General features: G+C 46.4%; 1 protein-coding gene, 1 non-coding gene and 1 pseudogene across 3 annotated transcripts; 2 read left to right on the top strand and 1 right to left on the bottom strand.

Moving 5' to 3' along the window:
• Positions 1-11,794: 11,794 nt before the first annotated feature.
• TRNAN-GUU (transfer RNA asparagine (anticodon GUU)) lies at positions 11,795-11,868 on the bottom strand. The gene has a single exon. It is a non-coding gene; the product is annotated as a tRNA-Asn (tRNA).
• Positions 11,869-11,941: 73 nt separating this feature from the next.
• Positions 11,942-16,366, top strand: LOC105176119 (uncharacterized). Of its 2 annotated transcripts, none has more exons than XM_011098825.3 (6): positions 11,942-12,076; positions 13,255-13,517; positions 14,221-14,431; positions 14,536-15,016; positions 15,639-15,712; positions 15,888-16,366. In XM_011098825.3, exons 1-5 carry the CDS (start codon positions 12,031-12,033, stop codon positions 15,700-15,702), a joined length of 1,065 nt encoding a protein of 354 aa, XP_011097127.1. In that variant the 5' UTR covers positions 11,942-12,030; the 3' UTR covers positions 15,703-15,712; positions 15,888-16,366. The 2 variants fall into 2 exon arrangements, with proteins under 2 accessions (XP_011097127.1, XP_020554219.1); XM_020698560.2 differs by lacking the exon at positions 11,942-12,076 and adding an exon at positions 12,157-12,749.
• Positions 16,367-19,766: 3,400 nt separating this feature from the next.
• LOC105176120 (acyl-CoA--sterol O-acyltransferase 1 pseudogene) lies at positions 19,767-21,193 on the top strand (annotated as a pseudogene).
• The last annotated feature ends 40 nt before the right edge of the window (positions 21,194-21,233 follow it).

Genomic DNA, 21,233 nt, shown 5'->3' with positions numbered 1-21,233 from the left:
GACACGGGAAGGCCGGCATACGCCGCGAAGGCCGCGCAGGCATGCCGGCACAGGCCGCGCAGGCGCGCGCGGGCAGGCCGGCGCAGGCCGCACAGGCCGCGCAGGCGCGCGCGCGCAGGCCGGTACAGTCCGCGCAGGCGCGCGCGGGCAGGCCGGCACACGCCGCGCAGGCCGGCACTGCCGCCCGGGCAGGCCGGCGCAGGCCGCATAGGCCGCGCAGGCGCGCGCGCAGAGGCCGGCACAGACCGCGTAAGCGCGCGCGCGCAGTCCGGCACAGGCCGCGCAGGCGCGCGCGGTCATGCCGGCACAGGCCGCGCAGGCGCGCGCGGGCAGGCCGGCGCAGGCCGCGCAGGCGCGCGCGCGCAGGCCGGAACAGGCCGCGCAGGCGCGCGCGGGCAGGCCGGCACCGGCCGCGCAGGCGCGCGCGGGCAGGCCGGCACAGGCCGCGCAGGCGCGCGCGGGCAGGCCGGCTCACGCCGCGCAGGCCGCGCAGGCATGCCGGCACAGGCCGCGCAGGCGCGCGCGGGCAGGCCGGCGCAGGCCGCACAGGCCGCGCAGGCATGCGCGCGCAGGCCGGTACAGTCCGCGCAGGCGCGCGCGCGCAGGCCGGCAAAAAATTTTTCCCATTTTTTTCCTTTTGTTTATTATTTTTTTAATAATTAAAATAATTAAATAAAAATTTTCACACCTCAAAAATTAATTATTTCAACAAAAATGAATTAATCATGTCATTTTGAGGTGACGTGCAAATTTTCATGCAGTGGTCGGCCAAGGCGCGCGCGCGCAGGCCGGCCTGGTCCGCGCAGGCGCGCGCGCAGGCCGGCACGGGCCGCGCAGGCCGCACAGGCCGCGCAGGCGCGCGCGCGCAGGCCAGCACGGTCCGCGCATGCCGGCACAGAAGATTGAAGAAGCATCGGGAAAAAACTGCCGACGGCGGCAGACGCCGCCTGCCCGACTACTGCCGACGTGCGCGCGCGCAGGCCTGTCGGCAGCAGACGGGCGCCCGTGTAGGAAGCCACTGCCGACGTGCGCGCGCGCGCCTGTGCGGACGCTGCCGGCGCGTGTGCAGAAACAGCCCCGCCTGCGCGAGCGCGCCGGTGCGAAAACAGCCCCGCGTGCGCGCGCGCGGCTTTGCGGAAACAGCCCCGCCGGCGCGAGCGCGCCGGTGCGGAAAAAGCCCCGCGTGCGCGCGCGCGCCTTTGCGGAAACAGCCCCGCGTGCGCGCGCGCGCCTTTGCGGAAACAGCCCCGCGTGCGCGCGCGCGCCTTTGCGGACGCTGCCGAAAATTTGCACGTCACCACAAAATCACATGACTAATTAATTTTTGTCGAAATAATTTATTTTTGAGTTATGAAAATATTTATTTAATTATTTTAATTATTAAAAAAATAATAAATAAAAAGGAAAAAAGGGAAAAATATGAAGTCACATTAGAATAATTTTTTAATTTTTTACGCATCGTATTTGTATCGCGAAATATTTATTTTATTATATTCAGTTATATTATGCGTCGCAAAAGTTTGAAAAAAATTTGGGAAAAAACCGCCGCCGGCCGGAAGACGCCGCCGGCCGGCCGGCGGCCGCGCGCGCACGGCAGACGGGCGCCCGCGCGCGCGCGCCTGCGCGGGCACAGGCATGGCCGACTGGCGCCCGCGCGCGCGCGCCTGCGCGGGCACAGGCAGGGCGGACGGGCGCCCGCGCCTGCGCGCGCACAGGCAGGGCGGTCGGGCGCCCGCGCGCGCGCGCCTGCGCGGGCACAGGCAGGGCGGCGCGGCGCCCGCGCGCGCGCGCCTGCGCGGGCACAGCTCTCACGAGGCGCCTATCACACAGCGCGTCGTGTGGCTAGTAGTCCGCTGACTACGTCCGCCAATACCTCCGCTCGGCACAAATGCAGCGCGCCGAATATATCAGAGTCGGGAGGAACAAATCACAAAACAGTAAATTGCGCACGCGGATTCAGAAAACCAAATTGCATTGAACTGAAAATGCGTATACAATGATCAATGATGCTAGAGCAAGGGGTTCGCCTTGAGGGGGACTCCAACACGTCACTAAACCAAGCTTCTTGAACTCATTCCCCCCTATAATAGGCTTAAAAAAATAAATCCTATTGCCTACACTAGACACTAGGAAAGCTGAAATTTGCGACTCAAGAGGCGTAACGTCCCCTTGAGGAATCTAAACAACATAAAGCAAATAACAAAGCAGTAACAAAGCAGTAAAAGGCCTACACCTAAGACTCTAACACAGTTGGGTGTCCGTCGTCTGTCGATGAAGGCTGAGTGGTCGGCCATGTAGAACGGTTGAGTGGCCGAAGTGCGCGTCACGGGGGCCTAGTGTGCGGGCAGCCCGTGACATTCTCCCCCACCTGAGATAGCGACGTCCCCGGCGCTACGGAAGCACGGTACGCTTCGACAAGGGGTAGAAACGCCTTTAGGTTCGTCACTCGCTCCCAAGTGTTCTCCTCGCTGCTGCATCCCCTCCATTTCACCAAGTACTCTGTGTGGTCTTTCTTCGCGGTACTCGTCACTCGGTGATCTAGGATCGCTTCAGCCACCTTCTCCTTCATCTTCTTCAATTCGAGTTGTGGGCGGCTGGGTTGATTGCGGGTATCGTCTTCCTTGTCTGCTGAGTACTTCTTCAATTGGCTGACATGGAAGACGTTGTGGATCTTCCACCACGGCGGCAGCTCCACCTTGTATGCTACCGTCCCAATACGCCTAAGGACCGACAAAGGACCAACATATTTCTGCATCAACCGAGGATCTCTCCCCCTTGATGACTTTGACAATCTCGGATCCGGGACCTTCACCAGCACCAGGTCTCCCGCATTGAACTCAACGAAGCGGCGATTCTGATCTGCATACTTCTTCATCCGCTTTTGAGCTGTCTCCAGGCAACTTTTAGCGATATCAACATTCTGCTTCCACTCCTGGGAGAAACTTCGAGCAAGAGGGGATCTCACACTTTGTGGGATGTCAAGAGTGTGAGGAAGGAGCGGCTGCTGCCCAGTGACGATTTCAAAAGCGCTCTTGTTAGTCGAAGAGCTCTTTTGAGCATTGAAACACAACTGAGCGACATCCAGGAGCTTCACCCAATCCTTCTGCGTACCTCGCACAAAGTGCCGAAGGTAGTCCTCCAACATGGAATTAAAGCGTTCTGTCTGACCATCGGACTGTGGATGATAGCTCGAGCTCATGGAAAGTGTGGACCCGAGGAGTTTGAACAACTCGGTCCAGAAGACGCCAGTGAAACGGGAGTCACGATCACTGACAATATCTTTTGGCAGTCCCCAATGTTTGACGATGTGCTTGAAGAAGAGATGAGCCGTCCCTTCTGCTGTAACGTGTTTGGGTGCTGCGATGAATGTAGCATATTTTGACAAACGATCGACCACGACAATAATAGAGCCTAAGTCCCCGACTTTAGGCAATCCAGAGATGTAATCCATGGAGACGCTCTCCCATGGACGCTTTGGGATGGGAAGTGGTTGTAGCAAACCAGCCTTCTTCTGATGGTCTGCCTTGTCCTGCTGACAAATCAAGCAAGTGCGGACATACGTCTCGACATCGTCCCGCAGTTGTGGCCAATAGTAGGCCCTCTTCACCAAGGCAAACGTGCGCTCCTGTCCTTGGTGTCCCGCCCAAAGTGTGTCGTGGCATTCGGAAAGAAGTGATTTCCGTAGGTCCCCGCCTCTCGGAATATATATGTGGTTTCCCTTGGTCATCAACAATCCATCCTCGATCCAAAAGTGTCGAGCCTTGCCCTGCTCGACAAGCCGAATCAGGCCTTGCGCTGCGGGATCCCTCGGTAGTAACTCCCGCACCTGATCCTTCACAGAGATAGCAGCCGCGCTAGAGGAGAGCGCTGCTATCGACTCCAAGTTCGCCAAGTCTGCCCTGCGGCTCAAGGCGTCAGCTGCGTGGTTGCTGGAGCCGGCCCGGTACTCCAACACGAAGTGAAACTCTGACAACAACTCCTGCCAACGTGCCTGCCTACTGGTCAGCTTCGGCTGCGACATGAAATGACTCACTGCAGTGTTATCCGTCCTGACCACGAAGGGAGAGCCTAACAAATAGTGTCGCCATAGTCGAACGCAATGAACTACGGCCAACAACTCCTTCTCGTGCACTGAATAACGTCGTTCAGCATCCTTCAACTTTCTGCTCTCAAAGGCAACTGGATGACCATCTTGCATCAGAACTCCTCCTAAAGCAAAGTCTGAAGCGTCTGTCTCCACCAAGAATGGCTTTGACATATCTGGTAAGGCCAACACAGGATCTGTCATCATCGCTCTCTTCAAATCATCGAAGGCTACTTGGCATTGGGGTGTCCAATTCCAAGTCTCCGTCTTCTTCAGTAAGTCTGTCAAAGGCCGTGCGATCGTGGAGTAGTCCTTCACGAAACGCCGATAATAGTTCGCCAAGCCAAGAAATGAGCGCAAGTCATGAACATCGCTCGGCGGTCTCCACTCCTCGATAGCCTGTACTTTCTTGGGATCCATCCGAATGCGTCCTCTCTCCACGATGTGTCCCAAGAAACTGATAGTCTCCCGAGCAAACGAGCACTTCGACACCTTCACGTACAGCTCGTGCTCGCGGAGTCTCGTCAGAACCTGCCGCAAATGGTCCTCGTGCTCGGCCAAGGTTCTGCTGTATATCACAATGTCATCCAGGTACACCACCACAAACTCATCAAGAAAATCGTGAAGTACCTAGTTCATCAAGGTGCTGAAGGTTGCGGGAGCGTTAGTCAGGCCGAAAGGCATGACAAGAAACTCGAAAGCTCCGTACCTCGTGACAACTGTCGTCTTCGCCTCATCACCCTCCTTGACTCGGACCTGCCAATAGCCCGACCTCAAGTCTATCTTCGTGAAGTAGTTCGCTCCACTCAAACGGTCGAAGCAGTCTGCCACCAACGGTATCGGGTACTTGTTCTTCACAGTGATCTTGTTCAGTGCCCGATAGTCACAACACAGGCGTAGGGAGCCGTCGGCCTTCTTCTGAAACAGGACCGGCGCTCCATACGGTGACTTCGCGGGTTTGATGATTCCGCTCTCCAACATATCCTTCAACTGCTTCCTAAGCTCCACAAGCTCAGGTTGCGACATTCTGTACGGTGCCCTGGCGGGCGGCCTCGTGTCAGGCACCAACTCAATCTCGTGATCCACTGCCCTCTTCGGCGGTAGCTTCCGAGGCAGCTCGTCTGGCATCACGTCTTCAAACTCCATCAACAGTTTCTTAATGCCGCCCGGGATGGGCCCTGACACCTCTTCTATTTCATCAAGGCAAAGAGTGCACAAGTAGGATGGTTCATTCCGCTTGCGACCCTTCTCAAACTGCATGGCCGACAAATTCCTCTCTCCAGTACGTCCGGCCAAGGTAGGGATGACACACGGTTTCGCTCCCATCATCATCAGCGAGTCGACATGGGGTAGAACAGCTGTGCGTGTATCCCGTAGAAATTCAAGCCCGAGGATCAGCTTGAAATCGTCCATTACCACAACCGAAAGATTGGTCTTTCCTTCATAAGCACCAACCTTAATCTGCACAGACTTGGCTACACCGGCAATGGGTTGTGCAGCCAAGTTGATCGCCTTCACACGCCCAACTCCCTTCTCCAGCACGAGCCCGAGTCTCGCCACTTCGGCGCTCACAAGGTAGTTGTGAGAGGCTCCAGTGTCGATCATGGCTCGAATCGGCTTGCCATGAATCTTCACATCAACGAACATCAACCCTTTCTTCCGAGGAATCCGGGGCTGGACTTCTTCTTCTTTCTGTTCCGGCTGTTCCACAGTAAGAGCCGGGACAGTCTTTTTCGCAAGGGGTGGCACAACTCTCTTCGCCGCCACCATAGAGACTGTGTTGCACCATTGGGATACGGCCCCCAAATTGTCCTCATCCTCCTCCGTGCCATTCTCACCACCTGCCTCTGCTTGTGGCTCCACACTCCTTGAGGATGACGCATTGTCGGCAAAGGTCGTTGCCAATGCATTCAACACCCGTCTCTTCGGGCAGTCGCGATACCCATGCGGACCATCGCAGAAGAAACACCCTCTCCTCCTCTCGGGTGCTCCCTGTTTGTTCTCCTGGGGCCTGTTCCTGTCTGAACCGCCCTGTGAGCCATTCTGAGCGTGGGGTTTCTGGTCTCCCCCACCTCTGTTGAAGATATTCCTGAACGATTTCATCCCATTCGACTTATTTTGTGCAGGACCAGGCGTCGCCTGCCTATTTTTCCGAGTCTCTTGGTTGAAATCTGCCAGGCGTTCGGCCGCGATGATCGCCGAACTCAAATCAGTCACTCGTTGCCTCTGCAACTCGTTTCTCGCCCACTGTTTCAAGCCTTCCATGAAAGTGAACAGCTTGTCTGCCTCCGACATGTCTCGGATGTTCAGCATCAGTGCTGAGAAAGCTTTGACATATTCCCGCACGGAACCTGTATGTTCAAGCTTTCGCAATGCCCTCCTGGCATTGTACTCCACATTCTCGGGGAAGAACTGCTCTCTGATCGCCTCCCGTAGAAGAGCCCACGTGTCGAGCTGTATTTGATGAGCCTGGATTTCCGCAAACTTGGTCCGCCACCACAGCTTTGCGTCACCAGTCAGGTACATGGTCGCAGTAGCAACCTTCCTTGCCTCGTCCCGCACGTCTGCCGCAAGGAAGTACTGCTCCATGTCGAAGAGGAAGTTCTCGACCTCCTTCGCATCACGCTCACCGCTATAGGCCTTCGGTTCTGGTATTCGAAGCCTAGCACCGGGGTCGTGAGCAACCATAGGCGTGCTACCCACTGCACGCTGGAGCAGTCCGATCTGAATGGACATCTGCTCCATGTCACGCCGCATATCGGCAATGCTGTCGTTTCCGAATACGCCAGCCATCTCCTGAATCACGTGCCGACACTCGTCCAACTCCGAATTCAGCACCGTGATCTCAGATTCTAGAGAAGAGACCTTCGTCTCCAATTCCACCAACCGGGAGTGTCCGTCCTCCGGGTTCTCAGCTCTCTCGCTGGATGAAGCTGCGGCATGTCGCGGGCTTTCCGGATCTTGCCCCGATGCCCTCGCAGCAGTAGCGGTCCGCCTCGGCCCCACGTGGCACGAGGCTCTGATACCACCTCTCACGAGGCGCCTATCACACAGCGCGTCGTGTGGCTAGTAGTCCGCTGACTACGTCCGCCAATACCTCCGCTCGGCACAAATGCAGCGCGCCGAATATATCAGAGTCGGGAGGAACAAATCACAAAACAGTAAATTGCGCACGCGGATTCAGAAAACCAAATTGCATTGAACTGAAAATGCGTATACAATGATCAACGATGCTAGAGCAAGGGGTTCGCCTTGAGGGGGACTCCAACACGTCACTAAACCAAGCTTCTTGAACTCATTCCCCCCTATAATAGGCTTAAAAAAATAAATCCTATTGCCTACACTAGACACTAGGAAAGCTGAAATTTGCGACTCAAGAGGCGTAACGTCCCCTTGAGGAATCTAAACAACATAAAGCAAAGAACAAAGCAGTAACAAAGCAGTAAAAGGCCTACACCTAAGACTCTAACACAGTTGGGTGTCCGTCGTCTGTCGATGAAGGCTGAGTGGTCGGCCATGTAGAACGGTTGAGTGGCCGAAGTGCGCGCCACGGGGGCCTAGTGTGCGGGCAGCCCGTGACACACAGGCAGGGCGGTCGGGCGCCCGCGCCTGCGCCCGCTCGGGCACTGCCGACGGGCGCCCCCGCGCGGGCACTGCCGACGGGCGCCCGCGCGCGCGCCAGCGCGGGCACTGCCGCCGTGCGCGCGCGCGCCTTGGGCGGCCGCAACATAATAATTTTCACGTCGCCTCAAAATCACACGATTAATTTAATTATTTTAATTAAAATAATTATTATTAATTATTATTTAAAATATATATTTAATTATTTTAATTATTAAAAAAAATAATAAATAAATGGGAAAAATATGAAGACAGATTAGAATAATATTTTAATTTTTTACGCATCGTATTTGAATCGCGAAATATTTATTTTATTATATTATGTTATATTATGCGTCCCAGAAGATTGAAGAAGCATCGAGAAAAAACTGCCGACGGCGGCAGACGCCGCCTGCTCGACTACTGCCGACGTGCGCGCGCGCAGGCCTGTCTGCAGCAGACGGGCGCCCGTGTAGGAAGCCACTGCCGACGTGCGCGCGCGCCTGTGCGGACGCTGCCGGCGCGTGTGCGCAAACAGCCCCGCCTGCGCGAGCGCGCCGGTGCGAAAACAGCCCCGCGTGCGCGCGCTCGACTTTGCGGAAACAGCCCCGCCGGCGCGAGCGCGCCGGTGCAGAAACAGCCCCGCGTGCGCGCGCGCGGCTTTGCGGAAACAGCCCCGCCGGCGCGAGCACGCCGGTGCGGAAACAGCCCCGCGTGCGCGCGCGCGCCTTTGCGGACGCTGCCGACGTGCGCGCGCGCGCCTTTGCGGACGCTGCCGAAAATTTGCACGTCACCACAAAATCACATGACTAATTAATTTTTGTCGAAATAATTTATTTTTGAGTTATGAAAATATTTATTTAATTATTTTAATTATTAAAAAAATAATAAATAAAAGGGAAAAATATGAAGTCACATTAGAATAATTTTTTAATTTTTTACGCATCGTATTTGTATCGCGATATATTTATTTTATTATATTCAGTTATATTATGCGTCGCAAAAGTTTGAAAAAAATTTGGGAAAAAACCGCCGCCGGCCGGAAGACGCCGCCGGCCGGCGGACCCCGCCGGTCGGCAGATGCCGCCGGCCGCCGCCGCCGCCGGAAGACGCCGCCGCGCGCGCATGGCAGACGGGCGCCCGCGCGCGCGCGCCTGCGCGGGCACAGGCAGGGCCGACTGGCGCCCGCGCGCGCGCGCCTGCGCGGGCACAGGCATGGCCGACTGGCGCCCGCGCGCGCGCGCCTGCACGGGCACAGGCAGGGCGGACGGGCGCCCGCGCGCGCGCGCCTGCGCGGGCACAGGCAGGGCGGCGGGGCGCCCGCGCGCGCGCGCCTGCGCGGGCACAGGCAGGGCGGTCGGGCGCCCGCGCGCGCGCCTGCGCGGGCACAGGCAGGGCGGTGTGTGCGTGTGGTGTGTGGGTGAGGTGTGTGTGTGTGTGTGTGGGTGGGTGGGGTGTATCTATGTGTGTATGTGTGTGTGGGTGTGTGCGTGTGGTGTGTGGGTGTGTGGGTGAGGGGTGAGTGTGTGTGTGTCGGTGGGTGGGGTGTGTGTGTGTCTGCGTGCGTGTGGGGTGTGTGTGTTTGTGTGCGTGTGGTGTGTGTGTGGGTGGGTGGGGTGTGTGCGTCTATGTGTGTGGGTGGGTGTTGGGGGGTATGTTTGTGTTGTGTGTGTGTGTGTGTATTTGTGCGTGCAATGTGTGTGGGTGGGTGGGTGGGTGTGTGGGGGGAGGGGGTGTGTGTGTGTGTATGTGCATTGTGGTGTGTGTGCGTGGGTGGGTGTGTGTGTATATGTGTGTGTGGAGTGTGTGCGTGGGGTTGTGTGTGTGTGTGGGGTGGGGTGTGTGCACGTGTGTGTGTGGGTGGGGTGTGTGTGTTTGAGGTGGGTGTGTCTGTGCGTGTGGGGGGTGTGTGTTTTGTGTGCGTGTCGTGTGTGTGTGTGGGTGTGTGTGTGAGTGTGGTGTGTGTATGCGTGTGTGTCATGGTAAAACATGTTTTTCTTCCATTTTGAAAATAGAAGAAGTGAGGTATTGTACCGTGAAAGAAAAACATGTTTTACCGTGACACACACACCCCCACACCCACACACACACACACACATACCCCACCTATACACCCCACACTCCACACCCACACACTCCACAGACACACACACCCACACACACATACACACACACACACCACACGCACACACACCCCCGACACACACACACATAAAAAAAAAAAAAGAAAAAGGGCGCATGGACAAGGAAATGTAAATGCCGGAACAAGGAACAACATCATTTTGCAAAACTTCTTAAGCAAGAGTGGTCTTGGATTGATTTAGTGAGGGGATATAGTGAGGGAAAATGAGTGGTGGATTGATAAAATCTGATAAATATCTTGGGTGGTTATGATCTTCTAACCAATTGGTGTAGCAGGTTTCTGTTAAGATCACGATGTTAACAAATATATTTTTATATGCCTTGAGAAGTTTGTTGAATGATGCCGCCCCTTATTCCGGCTTTTACATTTCCTTGTCTATGCGCCTTTTTTTTTTTTTTTTGTGCGTGTGGTGTATGGGTGACCCACACACCCACCCACACACACAAACTCGCACACACCCCACCCACACACACACACCACACGCACACAAACACACACACCCCACACGCACGCACACACCCACCCACACACCCACACACCACATGCACACACACAAAAAAAAAAAGAAAAAAGACGCATAGACAAGGAAATGTAAAAGCCGGAATAAGGGGCGGCATCATTTAACGAACTTCTTAAGGCATATAAAAATATATTTGTTTGTGTATTGGTGGGTGTGTGCGTGCGTGTGGGGTGTGTGGTGTGTGTGTGTGTGGTTGGGGTGTGTGCGAGTCTGTGTGTGTGGGTGTGTGGGGTGGGTGTGGGGGGGGGGTGTGTATGTACGTGTGGGGGTGTGTGCGTGTGGTGTGTGGGTGAGGGGTGTGTGTGTGTGTGGGGGGGGGGGTGGGTTGGGGTGTGTGTATGTGTGTCGGGGTGTGTGCGTCTGTGCATGTGGTGTGTGGGTGTGTGGGTGGGTGGGGTGTGGGGTGTGTGTGTTTGTGTGCGTGTGGGGTGTGTGTGTTTGTGTGCGTGTGGTGTGTGTGTGGGTGGGTGGGGTGTGTGCGAGTCTAATGTGTGTGGGTGGGTGTTGGGGGGTATGTGTGTGTTGTGTGTGTGTGTGTATATTTATGTGTGCGATGGTGTATGGGTGGGTGGGTGTGGGGGGGGGGTGTGTGTGTGCGTGTATGTGCATGTGGTGTGTGTGTGCGTGGGTGGGTGTGTGTGTGTATGTGTGTGTGGAGTGTGTGCGTGTGGTGTGTGTGTGTGTGGGGTGGGCTAGGAAAGAAAATCCAATTACCAGTCGCAGTTCCAAGTCCTATAACTATCCCCTTCCTTCTTCTTATAACGCGAGTTACCCATATCCAACTCCAACAAGGGCTTTCCTCACAGCTTCACAAGTCAGTTCCCCCTTTTCTAAAGCAGCTAGCACACCAATTCCGGTGTGTGCATGTGTGTGTGTGGGTGGGGGTGTGTGTGTGTGGGTGGGTGTGTGTGTGCGTGTGGGGGGTGTGTGTTTGTGTGCGTGCCGTGTGTGTGTGGGTGTGTGTGTGAGTGGGGTCTGTGTGTGCGTATGTGTTACGGTAAAACATGTTTTTCTTTCATTTTGAAAATAGAAGAAGTGAGGTGTTGTACCGTGAAAGAAAAACATGTTTTACCGTAACACACCCCCCCCACACCCACACACACACACACACACAATACCCCACCTATACACCCACATTCCACACCCACACACTCCACAGACACCCACACACATACACATACACACACACACACACCTCCCCGACACACACACACACAAAAAAAAAAAAGAAAAAGAACGCATAGACAAGGAAATGTAAAAGCCGGAACAAGGAGCGGCATCATTCTGCAAAACTTCTTAAACAAGAGTGGTCTTGGATTGATTTACTTTACTAGAGGGGATATAGTGAGGGAAAATGAGTGGTGGATTGATAAAATCTGATAAATGCCTTAGGGTTAAAAACAAATATTAAAAGGCTAAAAAGTAGTAATACTAACAAGGGTACCTACGCTAGAAGGAGGGCTTGAACCTCTGACCTTGTGGTTAACAGCCACACGCTCTAACCAACTGAGCTATTCCAGCTTTTGCTTCCACCCATCCATTTTAGTGATTACAGATCAGTTCTTCCGTCCCGACTGACTAGGTAAACCTAAAATAATTTTTTCCATACAATTTCGGCAAACAGACCTTCTGTGAAGCAAAAAGTGGAGGTCTCCTTCCCCATTTCTCTATCGAATTATTACCATGTCTGTTCCTCCTGACCCATTGCGTTTGCCTCCTCCTGGACCTGGTACGCTACCTATTGCCCTTTTCTGCTTCTCCGTCTCTGTGTGTGTGTGTTGCGCCAAAAGGGTTCATGTCCTTTTCTGCTTTTGTTCTATTCTTTCACCTTCATTTCTCATTTTATTTCCCCTTTTATGCTATTAGAGCAGACGCCCAGCTGTTATTCTGCTGCTACCATCATGCTCTCTCTCTCTCTCTCTCTCGTTTCGAAAAGCTAAATTTACCGTATTATGAGTTGTGTATTTTGTCTTGTGAGTATAATTTTTCTTTTTTTTGTTTTTATTTTTTTGAATCGACCCTGTCCTACAGTAACAGCATAGTGTATATGCTTGTTGCATGGTGTTTTTTTTTCCTCCCTTGGTCTGATCTCTTTGAACCATTTGCTGTTGCTCTTCTTACAATTTCCTAAGTTTACTATTTCTGGGTCGCTAGTTAAGTCTTTTATTGTGACTGAGCGGAAAAGCTGTTTGCCTAAACTATATACACTCCCTCCTAATGATAAAAGGACAATGTCTTTGCCTCAGAGTTGTGATGCTTCAGAGATTAGCTTTTTTGGACCTAGAATTTGCTGACATCAGTATGTTTTCACGTGGGTTGTTGTTTAGGATGACATCTCCCTGAAAGAACTTGTAGCTTAGTTCTATATAACATCAGGGGAGTTACCATTCATTTGTTTTCAGGTACATCATAGTTGGACTGTATTATGGATAATTTTATCTAGATTTACACAGTCCTGTTATTTCCAGAAGGTCGGCATGTGTGAAATGTCTAGTTCGAGATGGTATGGTACGATTAATTGGAGTGTCCATGTACTAAAAATCTAATTTATGATTCGATTCCATGGAATTCTCATTAAAAACTTTTTGCCCGTTAATTAATATTTAGTAGCCACTTCCATCAATTTTTGATCTTATATGTTAAGGTGGTACGGTGATACCAATAACCAAGGGAGTTTACAACTTAACTCTGGCTATATCCGTTATTAGTGATGCGTTCTTCCATTATATTGCTCCTTGGATTTTTCTCCTGTTTATTCATTCCTGAAATTTTTCTTGCTGGTATCTTGCCTGTCCCTGTAGTTTTAATTTAAGGTATGCAGCTCCCGATTAATGTTTCTGTTTGTTGTTTATTCTTGCGTCATCATTTCGTGGAAATCTCTTCTTAACTTCACTTGTACTTGCAAAGGTATCCCTGAAGATTTCTGGTTCAAGAACCGTCTTCAAGAATTCACACAAAAAGCCTCCATACCACTTCCAATATATCAAACTTCTAGTGAAGGGGTTCAGCATGCACCCCGGTTTAGATCTCGAGTATGGGTGGACGGAACATGCTTTGCATCCCCAAGTACATTCTCAAATAGGAAGATGGCAGAACAAGACGCTGCCAAGCATGCACTGATTGGCATACAAGAAAAAGTAAAGAATGAGGGATCTTCACGTGTACATCAGGTTGGTTGCATGCATGCAAATAATCTCAATTCCTATTGTTTAGCAATTCTAGTATTCATTAACTGGCAAAGCTTGATATAAATTGTAGAACCTATTGCAATTCAAGATTGTTTTAAAGCCGTCTCATTTATTTGCTTCAAGTGTTGCTGATATCTATACTGAATTTTACTTATTTTGTTGCCTCGTTTGTTGTGCAACCATCTGGTTGTATTAGTGCAAGATGCATGAATGTTAACAGGATATCATGTTACTTTGATGTCTCTCCATCTTGTCTGATGCTCTGATTATTTATTTCTTTTTCGTTTTAACTAATGAAGCTTTCATAATACTTATAGAATGTGTTTTAACCTGCATTTGGATCCTCCATCTATTTACAAACCAGTTCTCATGTTAACGATGCTCTTGATTGCGGGAGAAGTTTGCAGTATATATGCAAGCTCAAGTCTTTGAATTTTGATTATTCATTATTTAGATCCTGCACGGTGGTTGTTTACTGCTTGAGCTGGATACAAGTTAAACCTGGCTTTGACATATTTTGACTCAATTTGGAAAAAGATTTCTAGATCCTACTGTCTTGCTCTGTTGTATTTTTAGTTTTCCTGTTTTCTTTCAATCTTTTCCCAGATACTTGTTTCCTTAGGCTATTGAAATTTCTGACTGATTTTTCAATTGTTGCTATTTTTCCCTTTTGATACTTCCGCAGGATTCAATCTTTTGCAAGTCGATCATTTATGAGTATGCCCAGAAGATGAATCTCCAGCTACCTACTTATGTGACAAATGAGTCAAAGGCAATGCTTCCCATATTTGTGTCATCATTGGTTTTAAATGGTGTTACTTATGTTGGCGAAGCTGGAAAAAATAAGAAAGAGGCCGAGCAATTTGCAGCACGTTCAGCTATTTTATCTATTTTAGGTGACTTCTATAAACGTGAACAGTATTATTGGTATATCCTTGTAAGTAGAAGTTTATTCTCGGTGCATAACTAGTTGGTTTTACTGACATGGCTATTGATGCAGACTCTGAATCGAGCACAACAATGAGTGAGATAGTTAAGTCTAAATTTAAGTTATACGACGCACTGAAGACAGTCATGGATTCATCCAGTGTCCAGGTTGGCAATGTGCCTGCTAGAGTGAACCCATTGGAGGATAGTGCTGCAATTTCCTTAGTTAATAAGAGGAAAGAAATTGATGTTGCTGAAGGCTCTTCCACTGATCCTTGTGCTACAATTTCGAAGTCTAGCTCAATAGCGCCATTTCCTGCTATTCAGTTGACGCTTCCAGAGTCTACACCTGAAGAACTTTCAAACACCCAAGCTGCGCCCCAGTTCCTCCATGAGTTCAAAAAGCCTAAATCCCAGACTTCTTTGCCGGTAGTAGATCCTCCCATTGTATTTGTGCCTCCAGCTTCAGAACCAGCTGTAATAAGCTCAACATCTGGGAAAAAGCGGAATCGTAAGAACAAGAAGACCAAAAAGAAAGTGCTAGATCAACCTCCGTAAGTATTGTTGTGATACTGACTACTTATATTGGTTCAAATCTCAATTTATTTCTACAACAATACAGAGTTTCCATATTGATTCGCCTCCTCCACTGTTACAGTTTTCTTAAGGGATGCATGCATCAAATTCAAAGAGAAAGATCAGTTTAGTGTTATAGAATTAGGATTTTATTCTAAATTATGCTAGACGAGCTGCTTGCAAATAAGGCAGAACCAAGTTTTAATTTTAGATCATTGAAGCGTATCTAAATACTAGAAGATAACATCATTATTTAGTACTGCTACTTTCTTTTATACTGGTTTCTAGACTAACTTGAAATTGCATTCAACATAAAAATATGCAAAACCTGCCAATAACAGAAACCACACCAATTGTTCAAAGCTCTGAGGCAGGATGTCGGCTGCAGAACTTTTTAATCAAGCCGTGCCGTATATTACATTTCTTGCACGTTATCTGGATAAAGTTCTTGCATTTGGGAGTGCCAATTACTAATTGCAACATATGAATTCTGCTGCTCTTTCATCATAATTTCTAAATGATTATCTTCACAAGTATACCGAGCTAATTTGTTGTCTAGGACTTTTGCTGTTCCTCTCTGAAAGTTCCCGGAAAATGCAGGTTAACAATTCCCTCAATTCCTCAGAGCCTCCCTGCTTTCTCAGTGGCCCCAACGAGTGGCTAACTCTGGCTCGGTACATTTATTTTGACATTTATCAGTTGAATTTCAGTTATAACCTATGAAATCATTGATACAGATTGTTCACATGTGTACAGTGTGATGAATTATTTCTCTTTGATGTACATTTCTCTTGCCTCATTGAATAGTGTGAACGTAATCATAGTTTAATTTCTGAACACGTGATGCAGGCTTCACTGCATTGTTGCCCAATACCAAGTACTTTGCCATTCTGGAGTCCGAAGCTAGATCTATGGTTTTCCAATTCAAGCTCTGGCTTAATTCCCGCTACGTTGTCGGGAATCAGACTTGTCCCTCAAGAATTGTGTTGCCTGCAGGTTTTCCCTGTATCTGGTTGCTCATCAGGCAATTGCTTTGCCAAATTCTTCCATATTGGTATTTCACTTCTTGTAGAAGTAACGTAATCTCGTTGCAGGAAATTTGTATATCCTAGTCCCTCTCTTTTTCTTATGAGCTCATGGTTTGAAGCAGGGGAGGATTGTGTTGAGCGTTCAGATTAAGTGTATATCAGATCAACACTTTCCGAGGTTATGTCTAATTACAATCATCGAAATTGAGGTTCTATGACTTTAAGGTCATGGGATTGAACCTATTAACGTGTGGAATGTTATTCTATTTTAATAGTAGATCTCGAGCTATTTTAATAGTAGTTGTTGATTAAATATAATTATATAATATTGAGGATCAGTATATAATTGTTATAATTGTTGGCTATGTTAGATATAAATATTTAATATTGATGATTGTAATCGATTTATTCAAAGAAATAATTGTTTATCGCTTTCACTTTAAAAAAAATACAAGCACCCTATAAATTTTACAAAAATACACCCCTTGACATGATCAATACTATTTGATCTCTTCACGCATGTTAATAATTCTTCATAGGGTTAACTACATTTTGCTATTCGAACTGTGAGTGCTTTTATACTTCGACGTCTAAAATGTTTTTGTGTTAACTTATCATTTTAATTTTATATTTTGACATTTATAATTATTTCTCAATCAAGTTTTTTGTTGAAAAAATTTATTACATGCAGTGCACATGTGATATCTAAGGGTTATATGATGTGATATTTTCCACATATGCACAGCATTTGATGTTTTTCGACAAAAAGACGGTCATATATGGTAAAGTACAAGCTTTACGAAGTTGAGACGATAAGTTTACACAAAAAAAAGTTTTAATAGTAAAGTGTAAGCAAGAATAGTTTAGATGGTGAAATGTAATTTACCATTTTTCATATACATGTCATACTTTCTCCAAGTCATTATACTTTCTAGGGTAAATTATGTCGGCATGCATTAAAGTTGGGTTTAATTATACAAATATTTTTTGTCTTTAAAAAATTATAAGTACATTAGTGGAATTTATCTTACAAGTGTACTTGTAAGTTTTTATTGTTAAAGAAGTTGTCGATATAAATTATAGTGACATTATGAAAAGGAGTATTGTCCATGTGCTCATTACAATGATGAAGCAGAGTTGAAGTTGGTCAGATGGCTCGCTTGCATCATTAACCACTTAATCATGAAGTAAAACTCGCCGGGCAGGTATTAATATTAATTAATGGGTTTATCATGTGGGTTAAGTGTCTGTTTATAGCTGTAAATATTTTATTATTCAGCTGTTAACAATTAAGACTCCTCCGAGACAAGGTGTATCTAAAGATCAGCAGTTTATACTAAGGATAATTAGACTGTATATATAAATTTTCGGTAATTCAGAAAATTATATTTAGAACTCTTGAAATTTATTTTAATCGAACAAATAATTTTTTTTTATTAGTTAAAATTCACTGAATTTACTGATATTTGAGAAAAAAAAATTGAATGAAAATTCATATTTATCCCGATTGACTTATTACTAACTTATTACAAATCAAATAAATATTTTTCTTACCAAACTAAACATATAAAGGTGAAGATATACATATTCACATGCATTAGCTGCAGATGCATAAGAGTAGTCTAGTCATAAAAATATTTATTTGACCTACAATAAATCAGTAAAATCAATCAGAAATAAATGCGGATTTCCATTTAATTGTTTTGCTAATATTAATAAATTCGATAAATTTTGACTAACGAAGAGATCTATTTTTTAAACAAAAAAAAAATCAATTATACTAAATGTAATTTTTTTTCAAACTAAAGGAAATAAAAGTATAATTAGATCAAATCGTAGAAAGGACAGTATAATTATCCCTTTATATTATTTTAATGTGTGGGGGGGAGGGACAATTATTAAATTTATAATATTGTAATATTATTAACAAACGCATCAAGGATTGGGAAGGGATCCAATTATCATTTGCAGCTCAAGTGTAACTTATCAAATCTGTCCTCACGGCTTTAAGTGTATATTGGAGTTTGGCATTTACTTTGCCAAAAGAAGTAATACGAGAAATTAAGAAGAGGATGGGGACATTCTTATGGAATGGTACCTCGTCAATTGGATATCCGAAGGTAACTTGAAGACAAGTTTGCTTACCAATAGAAAAACCGACATCTTGGATCTTTTTCTACAATTTTAAATTGTTCAGTATGATTTTTTTGGTATATTTTACTAATTATATTACTACTAAATTAATTAGTAGTTTATATTTATAACAATAAATTAAAATATCATACTATATTTTGATATATTTATAACATTATATTCATTATGTATTCTATTTTATTACTTATAAATTTATGTAAAAATTTGGTGATTCCCATAATTTAATCTATAATAATAATAAAAAAAAAAATAGCTCGAGTTCGAACTCGAGTCATACCACTCAAAATCGAAAGGTCGAATTTGACTCGTTTACACCCCTATTGAGAGAGTCTTGGGCTTTGTTGGAGAAGATAGACTCCAACTTCTCAGAGGGTCTTTTTTGTCCATGTACTTGAAATATGTAACTGTTGAAAACTTATCTCTTTTGGATAGAGTCTCTCGAAAATGAACAAGAAAATAAAATAAAATAACTAACTTGTTTTTTTTTTCTTTTATGTTTTTAACTTTTGTTCTTAATTAGGCCCACTGCCAGTTGCACTGCCTAAATTCCATCTGGACACAAACATGACACATCAACATCGCTGTGGTTGAAAGTCACAAGTTGTCCACTTCACCAATTTTGGATTTTTCCATTTAATGCTAAATTAGATCGGTTCCATTCAATACACTACAGACAAAAACGAAGATATATCAATAAGAAAAACTTAAATAATAATATTAAAATTATTATTAAGTTTACTTATTTAGGATAAAAACTTTTAATTTGTTTTTATACTGATTTTTATAGTTTTAATTAACAATCATTATATTTGAATACAAGTTGGCACTGTAGAAATCATTAGGGACAAAAAATTTGTACACAAAATTGTCACTGAGAATACTAAAAATACATGTAAGGTGATAATATAGTGACAATAAATATAATTATCCCTCTATTTATGTTGATATTACATCATTACTATAATTATTTTAACTAATTATCTATAAGGATAAATTTATATATAATTTTTATTACTAACTAATATATTACAGATCAAAATTACTTTTACTTATTACATATCTTTAGGACAATTATAAAATTGTTACTTAATATTTTATCACTAATATTATCTTTTTTTTAGTGAGTCCATGGGTTGGTATCAGCTAAGGTTTCACGGGTTTAGATAGTTTAAGATCGAGAATCTAAAATAGTCACTATAAAACACTTTGAATTATTAACTTTTCAACTGTTTTCATAATAAAATTTTTGTCATCCTAGAATATATATTCCTAGCAAAATACAAAATACACTGTAAATGTATGTTCCACATAAAATAATAAATCAATTTTTTAATTCGAATCTATTACATCTTTTGTATTAATCAATATAGTTTTCTGATAAATAGCATAATTATTATACACATAACATATACTTCAAATAAAATAAAAGACAGAATAAAATTTAAAATAGAAAAGTTGGATGCACGTTGTATTCGCAAACCACCAATCTTTTTCAAGAGTCAATTCCGTCGGCTGGCCCGCACGACTGGACTGGAATCCTACCGAGTCAAAATGACACCACTAACATTCCTTCCTTACATCCCCCCGACCAACACTGCTCCAGATCTCCCACCTCTCCCTGTCCACTTCAATCCTCTCTTCCCAGATCTCTTACATTAACCAAACCAAACACTATTATGTCTCTGCAAATCATCAAAGTCCTCGAATACTGGGCAGAAGGAGAGATCACTAACTTCATCAAGGTATGGGCTCTGGTCGTCGCCTCTCTTTCCTACTGCTTCTTCGCTGCCAAACACCTCCCTCCAGGCTTGTCCAGATTCTTGGCACTTCTCCCTGTCCTACTTCTCAACCTCATCCTTCCTCTCACTCTTCACACCATGCATCTCGGCGGCTCCTCCGCTTTCTTCCTCGCTTGGCTCGCCAACTTTAAGCTCCTCTTGTTTGCTTTTGGGAAGGGCCCTTTATCCGACCCTTCCGTTTCCCTTCCAAGATTTGCAGCCCTCGCCTGTCTCCCCATCAAATCTGCTGGTTGTGTCCCTATATTAGTTGCAGACGAGAAGCTCGTGAGTCTTAAAAAGACGGATAAATCGTCTGAAAGTAAAACTGTGAGGCGAAAAGGATCAGGTGGCGAGGTACCAATTGAGTCGCAAGCTGCATCCAAAACGTCTAAACAGGGGCTGAAATCCATGTGGAATTACGTGACAAAAGGGTTGCTCATTTGCCTGTTCTTGAAGCTGTACGACTATACTGATATGATTCATCCAAAATTGACATGGGTTCTCTATAGCCTTCACATTTACTTCGGGCTGGAAATTATCCTGGCGATTTTCGGGGGGTTGGCTAAAGCCCTGGTTGGGATAGAGCTGGAGCCGCAATTCGACGAGCCATATCTCTCGGCTTCATTGCAAGAGTTCTGGGGTCGGAGATGGAACATCATGGTCACGCGTATTTTACGGCCGACGGTCTACGAGCCCGTACTGTATTTCTCGACGCTGATCATAGGCCGGAAATGGGCCCCACTTCCTGCTGTGATGGGCTCGTTTCTAGTCTCGGCTTTGATGCACGAGCTGATATTTTTCTACCTGGGCCGGAGGAAGCCCAGTGGAGAGATCACCTTGTTTTTCATGCTGCATGGGGTGTGTTTAGCGATCGAGGTAGCGATCAAGAAAGCCATCAACGGCAGGTGGCGGCTGCCTAAGTTGATGGCGGCCCCTCTGACCGTTGGATTTGTGATGGTGACAGCGTTTTGGTTGTTTTTCCCTGAGTTTTTGAGGTGTGATTCGTTACCGAGAGCGATCAATGAGTATGCTGCCATCGCTTCGTTCGTGAAGGATGTTACTGAGGCTTTGACTTTCGGATCTCTTAATAATGTTACCGTCGTTTGAGAATGTTTCATTTTCTACGTACGGTTCTTGCAGTTTTCTTGATGATATTGAGTTTTTGGTGGACAAAAATAATAGTTTACTCGACTCATTGCACTTTTTTCGAATTAATATTTAGATATTGATAATTG

Source organism: Sesamum indicum, linkage group LG13 (assembly GCF_026168435.1).
Source record: "Sesamum indicum cultivar Baizhima isolate 11 linkage group LG13, ASM2616843v1, whole genome shotgun sequence".
NCBI classification, from domain to species: domain Eukaryota; kingdom Viridiplantae; phylum Streptophyta; class Magnoliopsida; order Lamiales; family Pedaliaceae; genus Sesamum; species Sesamum indicum.
This window is presented reverse-complemented; position numbering and strand designations above follow the sequence as displayed.